This window comes from Emydura macquarii, unplaced genomic scaffold (assembly GCF_026122565.2).
Source record: "Emydura macquarii macquarii isolate MOO-44397 ecotype Brisbane River unplaced genomic scaffold, CSIRO-AGI_Emac_v2 contig_1253, whole genome shotgun sequence".
NCBI lineage: Eukaryota > Metazoa > Chordata > Testudines > Chelidae > Emydura > Emydura macquarii.
Window position 1 is genome coordinate 13324787 of NW_027131390.1, and position 15977 is coordinate 13340763.

General features: G+C 43.9%; 1 protein-coding gene across 4 annotated transcripts in view; it reads left to right on the plus strand.

The window, feature by feature from the left end:
* Positions 1-15977, plus strand: part of STAG2 (STAG2 cohesin complex component) — a 163679-nt gene that overhangs the window by 69892 nt on the left and 77810 nt on the right. For all 4 annotated transcript variants that reach the window (XM_067548195.1, XM_067548193.1, XM_067548196.1 and 1 more), the window contains 2 exons: positions 5232-5310; positions 13023-13184. In XM_067548195.1, the coding sequence (XP_067404296.1) occupies positions 5232-5310; positions 13023-13184 (241 nt within the window). The remainder of the gene's footprint in view (positions 1-5231; positions 5311-13022; positions 13185-15977) is intronic.

The window sequence follows — 15977 nt, forward strand, 5'->3', positions numbered from 1 at the left end:
GATACACATACAATGTTTTAAAAACTAGATTTATAAATATTACATATGTGAAATTTAGCCAAGTTAATACTGCTTTAAGAGCAGGTGACCTTTGTGTTTCCTAACACTTAAATTTATAGTATAGTATTTTTTTTAGAAGTATGATATGTTAAAATAGAAGCTTAGTTAGAAAATACAAAAATTGCTACTCTTGCCAATATTTTTGAAACTTTTGTAGAAAACGTCTCAGAATTGAACCACAGTAGATGTATTCTCTGTCCCTATTCTCTTAATATATGTGTAACTCCCATTGACATGCATTTATATTTTCTAATAGTATCAGGAGAACAACAGCCCTGCTTACAAGGTTTGGAGAGAGGGAAGCCTTCAGATTTACAGTAGCATGGCAGATATTAGGAAAATTTAGTGAAGTGCAGCATACAAGTCTCACTAAAACATACATGTGGTATGGTCTCATGCACATTCCCAGTTTAGAAGAAGCTGAGAAGCTCCAATTTTATTAGTTGTCTTATCCTTTTTTGTCTCCCTTTGCCCCAAGGTGTTATGAGTTTTCTTTATATAAGAAAAAAAGCCCTTCTGTTCTGTTAAGATGTCTTATTTAATGAAAATTCTTCTATATATTGATCTTAAAGGGTAATGGCACTTTTTTCATCTTACCTTTTTAAAATATAAGCATGTTGAATATTGAACTAAACTTACTCTTGTGAAACACTTTTAGTAAATTGTAAATATTCTGCCGTATTATGTTCAATTGTAACTATTTCTATTAGGTGTCTAAAAAACAAATGGGTCTTCTTTGAGTAGTGTCCGTACGGGTGCTCCACTTCAGGTGTGCATGTGCCCCATGTGCATTTGATCAGAGATTTTCATTAGCAGTATCTGTTTGGCCTATGCATGCCCTGCTGATATCCTTGTACCTATCACCAAGGCTATATCAGGTTGCATGAGTGAACAGTCCTCAGTTCCTTCCCAGCCACCTTGGTCTGTGTATCTGCATTGCGTGCGCCTTGACTGCCTGCTGATTTCGGTCTAGTTAGGTTTATTTTAATTAATTTGTTTTTAAGTTGTTTTAGTTCCTCTTGGGGGTCCTTCCTGGGAGAGGCATGACTAGTTAACCAGGGTTTAAATTTAGAGAGGCTATCCTGGTCAATGACAACAACTCTTAAGAATGTTTATTGGCCAAGGCAGTGGTTTTCAACCTTTCTGGATTACTGATCCCTTTCAGGAGTCTGATTTATCTTGCATACCCCAAATTTCACCTCACTTAAATTTACTTGCTTAGAAAATTAGACACAAAAATACTAAGTGTAACAGTACACTGTTACTGAAAAATTGCTTACTCTCTCATTTTTGCCATATAATTAAAAAATAAATTGTTTATATTGTGCTTACATTTCAATGTATAGTATATAAAGTAGTAGAAACAAGTCATTTTATCAAATTTTAGTTTGTATTGATCGATTTTGCTAGTGCTTTTTCTGTAGCCTGTTGTAAAATTAGGGAAATATCTAGATGAGTTGATGTACCCCCTCCCCCCCCCTCGGAAGACCTCTGTGCACACCTAAGTATACCCCTAGTTGAGAACCAGTGGTGTAGGGGAATCGCATATCCCACAGAAGTGTAACTTCTGTGTTGCCCTCAAATCCAGGGCACGGAAGAATTGGGAAATCAAGCAGAGACTGTTAATGATGGAGCTCTCCCTTCATCTCACTTTGGAGCCAGTTCACAAGAATTCCCCTGTACACCAGTCTCCAGGGATATCTAGTGCCCTTTCTACCTTGGTGCAACATTCTTCCAGAAAGGGGAAAGTCTTTGAGACCTCATCTAAAGGTTCCAAGAAGAAGAGCTATAACTCTCCTCTAGTAATCCACTTAGAAAAGATTTCGCTGTCTGAGCAGGTTAACAGCCTCAGAATCTTCAGTCTCAAGGCTCCATCTTGCAGAGGCAATCGCTCCTCTGGTACTGGTGAGACAGGAATATCCCATAGCTGTTCTGAAAGTAAGCATGGCTCTGAAAAGACCCTGCTATCATCTAGCGGAGCTGGTCAGTGCAAATACAGAAGACTAGTATCATGGGACTTAACCACTCACTTGATCTCTATCCAGTTCCTCAGTACTATGTAAGATTAAGCCTTCATCTACATCAGCACCATCTGTGAAGTGCTCAAAACCCTTGGTGCTGTCTCTAGGGACAAGCATACAATTCTGTCAGCACATACCACAGCCTCACTCAGTGCTGGAATTGCGCTCTGCTCGATTTGCAAGACTTCATGTACCTGAAGGACTGCTGAACTAGAATCTCCATTGCTTATAAGTACCAAACATCTCTCAGTACTGAGAACCACTTGCTGTCCGGATCCTGATATATCTCTACCACCATCTTATTCACCTCCCTTGTCTGTTAGAGGAACAAGAGGACAATGATGGAGACCTCCCTTCAGTATCATTAGTCTCTATCTAGGGTTCTCCTACATATCCACCTAGGAGACCCCTTTTTCAAAAAGAAAGGGAGAATGTCTTGAGACTTCATGGTTCTTGGTGGGAAGGGCCCTGAATCCTACTCGCTTCACCATGTGGTCCTCAGTGGCCATATTAGGATCCATGGGCAGCTTATCATCAACAGTTCTCCAAGGCACAACAGATATTACTGAATGGAGACTATTTAGTCACTAGTGCAAACACCAGAAAATTGTTGCTGAATCTGCCTCACTTTTGCTTGTTCTGGATTACCTGCTGCAACTAAAGAAAACAGGACTGTCAGTGGATTAACTCAAGGTGCATTGGCTGCTTTAACAATTTATCAGACCACAATTGAGGAGTTTTAATTGTTTGTTCACCCTACAAATGTGAAAGCTTCATGAATAGTGTGGGAAATCCTTTCCCACACATAAGTCCTCACTCCAGGTTGGGATCATAATTTACTTCTTAAAGCTCACGAAACCTCCTTTTGAACCAATGGTGACCTGCTCCTTAATGAATTTGTCTACAAAGACTGTTTTCTTAGTGACGGTTATATCAGCCCGCAGATTAAGAGAAATTGTGGACTTAATGACAGATCCTCCATTCACAATATTCTGTAAGGACAAGGTTTCCTTATAGTCACACCCCAGTTTCCTTTCTAAAGTATCTTCTGAGTTTCATCTGAATCAGATCAGTTACCTACCAATTTTCTTTCCAAAGCCCATTTAATTCCAATCTGGAGACTGCGTTCCATACTCTAGATGTCAGGAGGGGCATCGGCTTTCTACCTAAATAGTCTAGGAAATTTCTGAAAGGATTTAGTCCTGTTTGTTTCATTTGCCGACAGATCTAAAGGTTCTGCTATTACTACCCAAAGACCATTGAAGTGGATTTATGCTGTATTATTTGCTTGTTATAGTGCAGCCAGCATTCCACCTCCTTCTTGTGTGTCGGCTCACTCTACGAGGTCAGAGTCTACATAGATAGCTTTACTTAATAGTGTCCCAATATCTGAGATCTGCAGAACTGCTAGATGGTATTTGGTTACATATCTTCTTCAGGTGCTACGCCCTAGTCTAGATCTGATATGGCAATGCAGTTCTTTCCTCAGTTCTGGACTCGATTCTGAAGCTCCTTTCTCTTTATTACTCAGGAATCACCTGAAGTGGAACGCTCATAGGGACACTATTCTGAGAGAGCGGATACTCACCCTGTGCAGTGACTGTAGTTTTTCAAGATGCGTCCCCTATGGGTTTTCCTTTCCCTCTGCTTCAGAGTTTTCTTTTGAAACTTGGTGGTGGGTGGAGAAGGAACTCAGGGTGGTTTGCCTGTGCAGCCTGATATAGTCTCAGCATAGGTCATGAAGATAGCAGCAGCATATGCACTCACTGAGCGGTTGTTGCTAACAAAAATCTCAAATCAGAGGTGCATGGGACACATGCACCTGAAATGGAGCTCCCATAGCTAAACACATTTCAAAGAAGTAGATACTGCAGAGGGTGAGGAACCTCTCTTTTCTGTATCATCTTGCCATTTCACAAAACATCAATTTAAGCAACTTTTATGTAGTTAAGAATCTGAACTTCATACTTTTTAGGCCCTGATTCAGGAAAGCATCACTCTTCAGGACAACACTTAAAAAACACACGCTTATCTTAGTGCCCTGTGTGCAAGCACCTCAGCACTTTTCTGTGTAGGACTGAACTGAAAGAGATGCTAAGTGCTTTCCTAAATCAAACCTAAATTAAGAAAGGGATCAAGAATATTTAAATATGGTGAATATATTATATCACTTGTTACCAATAGTATAATTTCATCAAATATGGCCAGAAATGACTTTCTTAGCCTCTATCTCTGCAAAAGCTCTTTGTACAATTAAAATAATAAAATATTTGTGGGGTCAAGACTTTAAAAAGCACTATGTAAGCATGTTTTGAGTAAACAGCAAGTCAACATTTTCATTAAAGTCTTGACCGAATGTTGTATTTTTCTTGACTACAATTTACCTTTTACAAAATTTGAGTTTTGATTAAATGTACGTGAAGTAGCTTTGTATTTTATTTTTCAAAGCAGGAACTAGGTAAAGATAACAAGTGGAGCGCATAAAGATATTAGAGCAGGATTCTTACTGTCTTTTTATCTACTGTCTAAGGCCTGATCTGCACTGTGACATAGCTTGTGTATCTTCCGTCGACGTATTACATTGCCATACCATGGCGTCTTCACTGCGCTGTGTTGATGGGAGACACCCTCTGGTCGATCCAGCCTTACTCTTTTTTGGGGGAGGTGGATTAATTGCGTCGACTGGAGAGCACTTCCAGTATCGATTGAGCTGGTTTCCCCAGCTTGCTCAATTGATCTTGCTGCATCAATCCGGCAGTGTAGACATACTCTAATACAGCTGGTTGAAAAAGCCAGAATTTTTTTTGTAAAATTTTTTGTTGAAAATTCAAATTTTTTCAGCCAGCTTCAGTGTTCAGTAGTTGGATTTCTGTAAGTTTATTGTGGAAAAAAAAAAGAAGAAGAAAGTCCGTAACCATTTGATTTAACAGAATTACACCTTCCTGTGTTGTCAACAGAAGGAACCTTTTATTTATCATTCTCTAGCATGTTAGTTAGTTTTTAGGGCAGTGGATTAAAAATGAAAGGTCAAGATTTAAGTATTTGTTCGTACAGAATGGACATAGGCTTATTGAAGATGTAGATAATATAGCTAAAATTTTGATATTAATGTTTCTGATGTAGTATGTAAACATTTGTTTGTCATTACAGGGAGTCTGAAACACACTTTTCTTCTGATACAGACTTTGAAGATATTGAAGGAAAAAATCAAAAACAAGGCAAAGGAAAAGTATGTTTAGTTTATCGGGGATATTGATACACTTGAAATTTTGTGCAGACTGAAGAGTGCAAGAATTGTTTTAATGCTGGTTATGTGGCTGTACCATTGTGGGGGGAAAAATAGAACTAGAAATCCCTTAAAAAAATTTTTTTTCTTGTAAAAAAGTTCTTAACATATTACTAAAGTTAAGATTCTGTCTCGGAAGTCCACAACCTATCCCTGACTTTTACTAAAAAGTACCTGTGGGAGAGGAGACAAATAGAGTGCTTCTGGGGCTTGTAGCTGCTCCACTCCTGCTGCTGCTCCATCCTCAAGGGAGCTGCCACAACCATAGCCGCTGGGCCGGGGGCTGGCCATGGTCAGTTGTTCTAGCAGCCCCAGGGTTGACAGTTGCGCCAACCTTGCCCCAGAAGACGTCATGGAGGTCCTGGAAAGTCACGGAATCCGTGACCTCCATTACAGAATCGTATCCTTACATATCACATTTTTTTTTCTTCTTTGATTGATGGTCCTGTGTGTGTGTAGACTCTGGGTATGCATATGCTCCAGATCTGAGACTGGAAGATTTTTGCTAGCAATCTCTGTTGGTCTGCGCCTGTACCCCTTATTTCCTCATGCTCCAAACCAAGCACATAAAGCGTGACACTGACTGACCACTTTTCCAGTTACTTCATCCATCCAGGATCTGAGACATAAACTGTTCAATGCCTGCAGTGTTGAGTAGCATTCCTTTTCAGATGTTCTTATCAGTAAATAGTTTTAAAATCTTTATAATTAATGTGCTCTTAGTAATTTTAAGTAGTTTAGTGCTTGGTATGCCCCCCCAACTTGGATACCCCCTTATTATGCCCAGGATTCAAGAATTGCATGTCCTTTCTATTCTGTGACAACCATGACAGGTGTGTCTACTGCCTCAGGGAAGCTCATATTCCCTCCAAGTGCAGCATTTGTTGGTCTTTTCCAAGCCTACCTGTCAAGTACATGGTGTAGGCTCAGAAGATTCTTAAAGGATTGCTCAGTGAGGCCCCAGTCTGAATCTGACCTGTCAGACCTTCCTGTACACTGGGCAGAGGCACTCAGGAGCATCTTTTGAACAGGGCAATCTCCATTTTTGGATTTGATCGGAGTAGAACTAAGGACTTCTCCAAACAAAGGCAGGAGGTCAGACATTCTCTCGCAAGAAATATGAGAAGTCCCTCTCTAGGTTCCCATCCAAAAAGAGGATCCCCACTCTGACACCTTTAAATTGGATGAGATTCAGGTGTAGCGTACTGTTTTGCAGCACAGATTACTTAGAATGCCCTAAAACTGACACCTAAGGAGTGGGACAGTCCTTGGTACTGGCAAGGGAAAGAAGGTAACAGATGCCAGCCACGCTGACAAAAGCTGCAGATCCCCAAAACTGTGTCACGACCAACATCCCTGGCACCAACCTGCTTCTTTACGCCAAGGGCTAGATACACCACCCAAAAGGACATTACTATTTACGTGGATCCAGATGCTCCAGTACTGTCAGATCCAGTTCTAACGAGGGAGATCCTCACACCATGAGGTCAGCATGAGAGAGAGAGCCAGTCATTGATTCTGTCAACCCATAGGGGCATAATAAGATACCCCCAACCTTCATACAGTTGGCACCACTTATTGACATTGAAGCTGCCTCATCCTTGAATGAATCCAGTGCCAGTGGGAAAGTTTCCCTGTGACACAGAGCTACAGTGTGGTTCACTGCTTTGTGTCAGCAGCTCTTGTCAGGCCTGACACACTCAGCACTGTTGTCATAATCTGTGTCTAAAAGGTGGCATGTAAGATATTGACAAACTAATAACTCATGGATCATTAATATTCTTGTATGTTGTGTTTACAGGGTGTTTACAAAATGTTATGAATATGTGATAGAATTACACAAATGTGTTCTGCAAGCCATGCATGCATAAGCATATTCTGCTTTAGACAAAGGAATGTGGGTTTACCTCAATTTATATGTAAGGAGTAAAAAAGGGGGGCGGGGAAGGGGGGAAGATTGCAAGAAACAGAACAATTTGCATTTTAGCAAACACCGGAAGGGGGAAAGAAAAAGCATGGAACTTCCTTCACCACCAGACTCCATATCACCTTCCTCACAGCTTGAATAAATTTTACTTTGAGGCATAATCTTCAGAAGAATCTATTTAAAAGGTTTACTGGTCTATAAAGATGGGGAGCCTGAACTTCAGGTTATAAGCTATTAAATCTACTGATTGATAATACAGTAATTTTGTATACAAAGTTTATTGAATTGTGTGTTTTATGAAAGCCTATTACTGGTGAGCAATATCATTGTGAATTTTATGTATTAACACGACATAAGGAATTATGGATACTTACAATATTATGCTTTACAATTTGCTACCACACAAAGGGAGAAACACATCTCTCTCAACTCACTTGCACATTCATGTGGCAACTGTTAGTACCTTTCACCCTCCAGTGATCAACCATTCAATTTTCAGCTGTCCTCCTACACGGCGCTTTCTGATGGACTTGTCAGAAGCTTCCTTCTCTGATACTGAAACCTACGCTGATGTGGGACCTTAGCCTAATCCTACCAGCATCAATGAAAGCTCCCTTTCAACCCCTTGCACAGACAGTCACTGATAGCAAAAGTCTTCCAGTTTCAGGCATATGGAGCCAGTTATGGACTGAACATCTCAAAGAACTCCAGTTATTATATAACCTTTGAATACTATCTGTTATGCCCAGTGAATGTAATATTCCTCCCATATTCTCCTTTTATCTCAGTGTTTGTCTCTCTTGTGGATTTACTTGACTTTTTAGAACATTATTAAAATTAAAAAGACATTTTAATTGCTTTTTGCATTTCATCTCACTGAACTGTTATCTGCATAGAAATCACAAACTGATACAGGACTCTTGATTGACTAGTGTAATTAATGCTGTGCTCCTTCTGTAAAAGTATTGGAACAAAAAATCATGTTATTCAGTGAAGACTTATTTTTGTAAATATTAAAGTTTTCATCTATGGATTCCTTTATCCCAGAAACAGAGAAGATTTGGTTAATCAAAACATTGCATTGGAAATTTTTATAAATTTCAAACAATTAAATTTGTTTTATTTGTATAATAGGTTTTGTTTTCTTCTCAACTCTGTTTTAGGTATCTACTCATTTATCTGAACCGCTTTTTTACACAATTATATACGTTAATCCCTTCACCTCTGAATTCTTTTGAGATGCAGGCTGTTTTGCTTGGAGTATGTTATAGGAGGGTTGCAGCAGCTGTTTTAGGTAGACCATAAAACAGATGGTAAAAGATTTCCTAACAAATAGAAAATACTTTGATAGTATTCTCACTACATGCAATTATTATTTACCAATCCTTTTTTCTAAGTGTGTGGCTATATAATGATTCTTCTTTGAATGATGGTCCTTATATGGATTCCAGACATGGATGCATGCACTCCTTTGCTGGAGCTGGAACAGTTTGTAATAGTTTCCATTGACCTGCATGTGCATTGGCCACGTGGTGGATCAAAGGCTTTAAGAGGTCATGCGGGTCGACGCAGCTCCCGTTCCCTTTTACTGCCGCATGGCCAGTCTGAACCCTTGTTCTTCAGTGCTCTTAGCTTGCTAAAAGAGCTCTTGTCCTTTGCTTTGCATAGTTTTTTTCTAGTTGTATATAGTTACCCTGTTGTTAATTAGTTTTCATTTTTTCCTTTGGACTTCTCTCTCTCATGGGATGACCCGTCCCACCCTTCCAGGCATTATGCCTCAACAAGCTGGCTTCAAGAGCTGGGCTTCCTGCCTGCGCTCCTTCTCTGTGAGGAATGAGCATCAGTGCTGTCTCTATTGCATCAGCAAAGCCCACATCATTGCTGCCAGATCTACTGCTCGTTCCCACCTCACGTGGGAAGCTAGAGAACTTTGCCTCTGTAAGTATCTGATGGAGGAGGCTATGTGCCCATGTGTGCAGTCGGACCTGGGATTGATGGATCCGCTGGAGTGGTGCCTATTATCGCTGATGAGTGCTCTCCCAGCTCCTGTGCACCTGTGCCTGAGGTACCATCGCCACTGCAGAAGCACCATGTGCATAAGAAGCATGGCCATGGGCATAAAAGCAGATCTCCAATGGGGACTACCCCTAAACACAGTGTTGCCTTCTCCCACTAGGTTGGGTGAGAAGTCACACATTGACTCAGTTGCCCTGCCTCTTAAGAAACCTTGTATGGAGCATAAGGTGAAGCACCGCCAGCGCCACCTCCAGCCATGTCCCCCAGTCTGCTGCCTTCACTTTTTGGTCCTGTCCATGCCGCCAGGCTCTTCCAGACTCTCCCCTGGTTCCACAAATGCCAGGCTGCCTGTCTCAGCTGTTGCTGCCATATGCTGCCTCTCCTTGGCACCCCTGTTGCCTGGACACTCTGAGTTTTCCATCTCCAGCTGATGAACATCTCCTATTCGTTTCAGAGTAATACACTTCCCTGCCACCCCTCGCACCAATGGTATCAATAGCCCTGCCTTTGCCAGACCTGTACTCTGAGTCTGAGTGGTTTTACAAGCTGAACCCCGCTTTTTCCCCTGCACCTTTGGCACCAGCCACCCTACCCACCCATGTATGGACCTCCTGCTGACGTGGTTTCGTTATCCATGGGGGCCGTCAATGCCTGGTTGCCTGTCTGCTTGGCTCTAATGGCCAGCTTTGGACATTTACGGGGGACTGTGGGGTGTCACCACTACCACCCTTAATGGCCAGGCCCCCCTCTGTTTATGATGAACTGCAGGATGTTTTCGTACCACCAGTGCTGCCAGTCCCTACCAGGGCCACGTCTCCCCTGGACAATGCAATCATTCCATCCACCCTATCTTCTCCGGATGACCATACACAATACCATGACTTGTTTCAGCACATGGCTCTCAAACTCCTGGTGGAGGAGGTCCAGGACTCTCAAAACCAGTTCCGTGACATTCTGCACCTGTCAGAGCCCTCCCGGTTTACCCTCCCAGTCCATGAAGACGTCCTTCAACTGGCCCAGGCGATCTGGCATGCCCCAGACTCCTATGCCCCCACCTCGAAGCGCATTGAGCACTGCTACTTTGTCTCATCTAAGGGTATGGACTTCTTGTTTTACCCATCCACCCCACAACTTGCTCATGGTCCATGCAGTGACTGAATGCACCTGAAAGCAGCACCTCTGGGTCACCCCACTGGACTGGGCAGTGAATAAATTGGATCTTTTGGGGTGCAAGGTTTTCTCCTCCATGGGCCTCCAGTTCCCTATTGCCAATTACCAGGCCGTTTTGGCAAAATACGATTTCCTCTCCTACTTAAAGCTGGCAGAGTTCCAGGCCTTCCTTGTGGCTGAGAAACAGTAGGACTTGCAGGCGCTACTTGATCAGGGTAAGCTCATCGCCAAGATGGCCCTCTAAGCCATGGTTGATGCTGCATCCCATACTTTGGGGATCGGTATCAAGCTCTGCCAGGATTCCTGGCTCCAATCGTCCGGCTTCCCTAAGGAGGTCCAGACCACCTTTGCGGACCTCCCCATTGACAACCACAAACTCTTCAGCAACAAGACAGATGAATCCCTCCGCTCCGTCAAGGATTCTCCGAGAAAAAGCACACACTCCTTCAGAAGGACCCCATAGAATGAATACACCCCCACCATTATCGGGGCCGTGAATTCTATTCCCCTTATTTCCTTGTGCTGAAAAAGGGGGGTGGCTACTGCCCCATTCTGGATCTCCGGTCTCTGAACAAATTCATATGCAGATTCTGGTTCCGGATGGCCACGCTCCCTTTCATTCCTCCCCCATGGGGCCTGGTTCACAGCTATCAATATCACTCTTACCACTGAAGCCTTCCTCGTTGGTTGGGGCAGTCACTTGGAGGGCCATACGGCCTAGGGCATCTGGATACTATGGGAGGTGCAGATGCACATCAACATACTGGAATTGAAGGCTTCCTGCCTTGCCTCCTGCCCCTCATCAGTTCCTGTCACATTCAGCCACTGTCCAGCAACATGATGGTGGTTGTGTATATTAACAAGCATGATGGCGCCCGGTCCCCTTCCCTCGGGTGCGGAGGCCATCCACGTCTGGAACTCTGGTGCCTCAGTCACGGGGGTCACCCTCCATGCTGTACACCTCCTGGGCACCAGCAAGTGTCTGGTGGGCATGCTCAGCTGATCCTTCTACATGAATCATGAGTGGGAGCTCCACAACCCCACACTTTACTCGGTCTTTTGCTAGTGGGGCAGACCACATTGGGATTTCTTCATGATGGCTGCTAATCAGAAACTTGCCCTCTTCTGCTCCGGAGGAGCTCTCAGGCTAGGCTTCCAGGACAATGCTCTTCTCCTTACCCCCTGTGGATGTTTCTTCCATCTTCACTCATCCAACTGCCATCCGCTTCCTTCATGGTGTACTCAGCACCTTCCTGTCAGTGCGGAAATCTACCCCATCTTAGGACCTGAATCTCATTCTCTCTGCCCTCACTAAACCATCCTTCAAACCTCTCATGACCTGTTCTCTCACCCATCTCTCCATGAAGGTGATCTTTTTGGTGGCCATCACCTCAACTAGACGGGTTAGCGAGCTGGTGGTCATGATGGCCAACCTGCCCTTTACTGGCTTCCACAAAGACAGTCTCCCTGTTCCTGAACCCCATATTTCTGCCCAAGACGACCTATTCATTCCACCTCATCCAATGCATCCACTTTCCAATCTTCTACCCTAAGCCACACATCTCCCCCAGGGCATGGACATTGCATTCTCTTGATGTCTGTCAGCTGCTAGCCTTTTATCTCCAATGCATCTGTGCCTTTCGTGCCTCATCCAGACTTTCTCACGATTGGGGAGCAGTGCTGGGGCACACCCTCTCCTCGCAACACCTCTCTAAATGGATCTTCCATTGTATTCAGGAATGTTATGCTTTCTCTCATGTTGTTCTGCACACAGGAGTCACAGCCCATTCTACATGGGTACCCTACATGCCACCATGTCAGCCTTCCTCGTCGATGTACCTTGGCAGGACATTTGTAAGGCAGCCACATGATCCTCCATCCACACCTTTTCTGCCCACTATACCATTGCCCCAGTGGCAGTGGTAGATATGGCAGTTGGCCGCACTGTGCTACAGACTGACATCTTGCAAGTCCTTACACCCACCTCCACGCTGAGCACTGCTCACTACTCTCCCATGTCTGGAAACCAGATAGGTACCATCTCTTGAAGAAGAAGGCGAGGTTAATTACTGTAGTTGGAGATACTTTGAGATGTGTGGTCCTTATTTGGATTCCAAAACCCGCCCTGCATCCCCTCTGCTGCGGACTTCAGCGCTTACTGGTAAGAGAGACCTGGAGTGGTGTCAGCCAGCATAACCTCTTAAAGCCTTGGACACACCATGTGGCTGATGCACACCACACAGTGCAGGTCAGTGGACACTACTACAAACAGTTCCGACGCATGACACGCATGCGCATCACGTCTGGAAACCAAATAGGGACCACACGTTTCAAAGAACCTCCTGTTACAGTAAGTAACTTCCCCTTTCCAGGTTAAACTTCATTTTCAAATTAAAATAATTCACAAATAAGGGTTTTAGAAATCCATAGGCTTATTTGAGGCACAAACCCTGAATATTGTTGTCATTTTATTGATGATAGTTCTAGTTTACATTTTGCTTACTTTATAGTGATTTGAAAGTTGTTTTTGATTCGATTGCAGACCTGTAAAAAAGGGAAAAAAGGCCCAGGAGAAAAGGGGAAAGGTGGAAACGGAGGAGGGAAACCTGCTGGTCCAAACCGGATGAATGGACATCACCAACAGAATGGTGTGGAAAACATGATGTTGTTTGAGGTTGTTAAAATGGGCAAGAGTGCTATGCAGGTAAGATCTGAATCTCTTTAGGGTTTAAAAGGATGCTCAACTTCAAATTCAGCTGCAAATTTTAATTTTGTATAAAAAAGATTTTATAAAAATTAAACCCCCACTACAGGTTTTTCCACAAATTTTAAACAATAAATTTTAATAGCAACCTTTTAAAAACAAATATTCCCCTACAGTGTTTGAAACCCAAATTTTGCACTACTAAGAACCTACAAGTGAAACTGACTCTAAACAAGTGAAAGGATTTAATTAATTTTCATTGAAATGAAAAAAGTAATAAGGATAACTAGTGACGTAAAATGGAAAGACTTTTAACCATATAATTTCTCAATAATATAGGATATTATTTCTTTTGTTTACACCATGATTTTTAAATTGTCCCTTTAAATAGTTTGAATAACTAAATAGTCAGATGTAGATCATGTTTATAGTTAAAGGGCACATAATAACAATAAAGTTGCAATATAAAGTATAGGGGGGTTACCAGAGCTTATTAAAAAGTTAAAGTAGGGAAGATTAAAACTAAACATTTAAAGGGAAGGATTTTGTGACTGTTTAATAACTAAGTGTAATATGGGAGTTCTTAGACTTCTTAAAACGGACAAGGATAAAATTAACTGGTAAGTAAAGTTTCCACCACTGAAGACCTGTCAATTTCTGCCACAAATTAATTTGTTGAACTGTTTGTTGTTAATATATATGATGTGAACAGAAGTTGGGTTGAACTCTGACTAGGAAATTTGAGACTAGCAGGGCCCTCTCTGGCCCTGCTCTGCTTTTGTTTCTTCTCTGGTCACAGTCACTCAGAGTCTCTTGTTTCCATAATCACTGGTGTAAGATTATTTACAAGTAATCCCACCACCGTTTGTATACAGCTTGCCTTCTTTCCAGTTAGACTCAGGAGGAAAGAGCCACCGCTCTGCTTCTGCTTCTGCTTCCCAGCTCCTTCCTTCCCTCTTCTGCTGCCTTCCCTTCAGGCCTTTATACAGCCCCAGGTTAATTGGGCTGGTATCTGCCTCTAATTGTCCAATTAGGTGTTGATTTTCTCTAGCCATCTCCAATTTACCTCCCTAAATGGGAGCTGGTTTGACATGGGGTGGACTCAGCAGTCCTTGCTCAGCACCCTGTCACACACCTTCCCCCCTGTCTCTAACTGCAAGGTTCGCCCACCTGCGTTCTCTTCTCGCTCTACTGGGGAGGCTTTACAGGGGAGGCCCCTCATACCAGTCCAGTGACTTGGGGTTAACTATATGGGGTTCACCCTTGAGGTACGTCCATCCCCTACCCACATAAACTACTACATTGTGTAGCGGGCGGATGCCCGCATAGCTCTGACAACACCCACAGATCCTCACACCCCTAATGGGCCCCCTTCCCTTCCCCCCTTCACTTCTGGCAGGGATTTGGGGTTGGGCCCTGCTCTCCTCTGGACCCCCAGGATTTCAGGATCCCCTTTCCTGTCAAGTGGGGGCTGGATCTCGTTTCCCAGGGGTCCACTTACAGGAAGTTCTGGTGAGCCTTTTGGCTCTGTGATGAGCCCTTGGGTGTATATCTCCATCCCACCTTGTTCCTTACATCTTCCCTTACTCGGGCTCTATTGTCTAGGACTTTCCGATTCAGGGGTTTCTACCCCTTTTCTCGGGGAATGTCCCCCTTTTTCCACCATGGGCTGACTCACCTAACCTCTTTTCCCTTTGGGGAAAGGGTCTCAGTCAGTGCCCACCACCATTGGATATGGCAAGCCCCCTACTACCCTGACCTGTTTCCAGCGGAACTTGCCCCGAACCTCTAGAGGCCACTGGGCACTGCCTCTTGTCCCGTGGATGTACCCCTAATTCATTTTGGCCCCTGGGATGAGCCATTGCGCCTTCACTAGCATTCCTCCCCACCCAATGAGAGAGCAGGCTGAGGCCATGTCCATAAGGCCCTGCTGGGGTCTCCTCCCCACCATCACGGGAATGGTGGATAGTGTCTGTCCCTTCTCTTGTCTCCCAGTGTGGGTCTGCCCACAAAATTCAGTAAAACTGCACTCCATGTCTGGGCAGTCCCTTTTTTTTTTCCTGGTCACCCACATTGCCAGCATATGAGCGGTCTGGTTCCAGTGAGGGCTCCTTAGTTAGTCTCTCTCTCTTCTCTAGACCCTTCTCAGTTGGGGGTTCTCTGGATTTTCTCCCCATTTCCTCCTCCTTATCTGGGCATCCTTCTTTCCTGGGGAAATCTGCCTCTGCGTACTCCTCCGTCAGTTTTACTGTGGCCTCTATCGTACTCTGTTGGCGCTGTCTCACCCATACCTGTATGCTTTTGGGGAGGCCAAGTAAAAACTGATCTAGAACGAGTGCATCAGTGATCTCCCCCACAGTCTGGGTGTCAGGCCTCAGCCATCGGGTGGCCCAATCCATTAACTTTTGAGCGAATGCCTGGGGCCACAAACCTCCCATCCACCTCGCTGCCCTGAATCTCTAGCGGTACTTTCTGTCCGACAGCCCCACCTGATCCAGATGGCCGTCTTTACCACTTCATAGCTCCTGGATTGTTCTTCACTTAGGGCCATCCATGTAGGTCACTCAGGCTTCACTAGCCAGGTAGGGCGCAAGGTGTAGGGCCCAGGTTGCCTTATCCTAGCCTGCCCACATGGCTACCCGCTCAAAGGTGCCTAGGAATGCATCGGGGTCATCCACAGAGCCCATCTTACACAGTCCAAAGCCCGGCACCCAAATGCCAGCCCCCACCGTGGGACTCACCATCCTCTGTAGGAACTGCTGTTGTACAGTGGTCTGCTCTCGAATGAAGTCC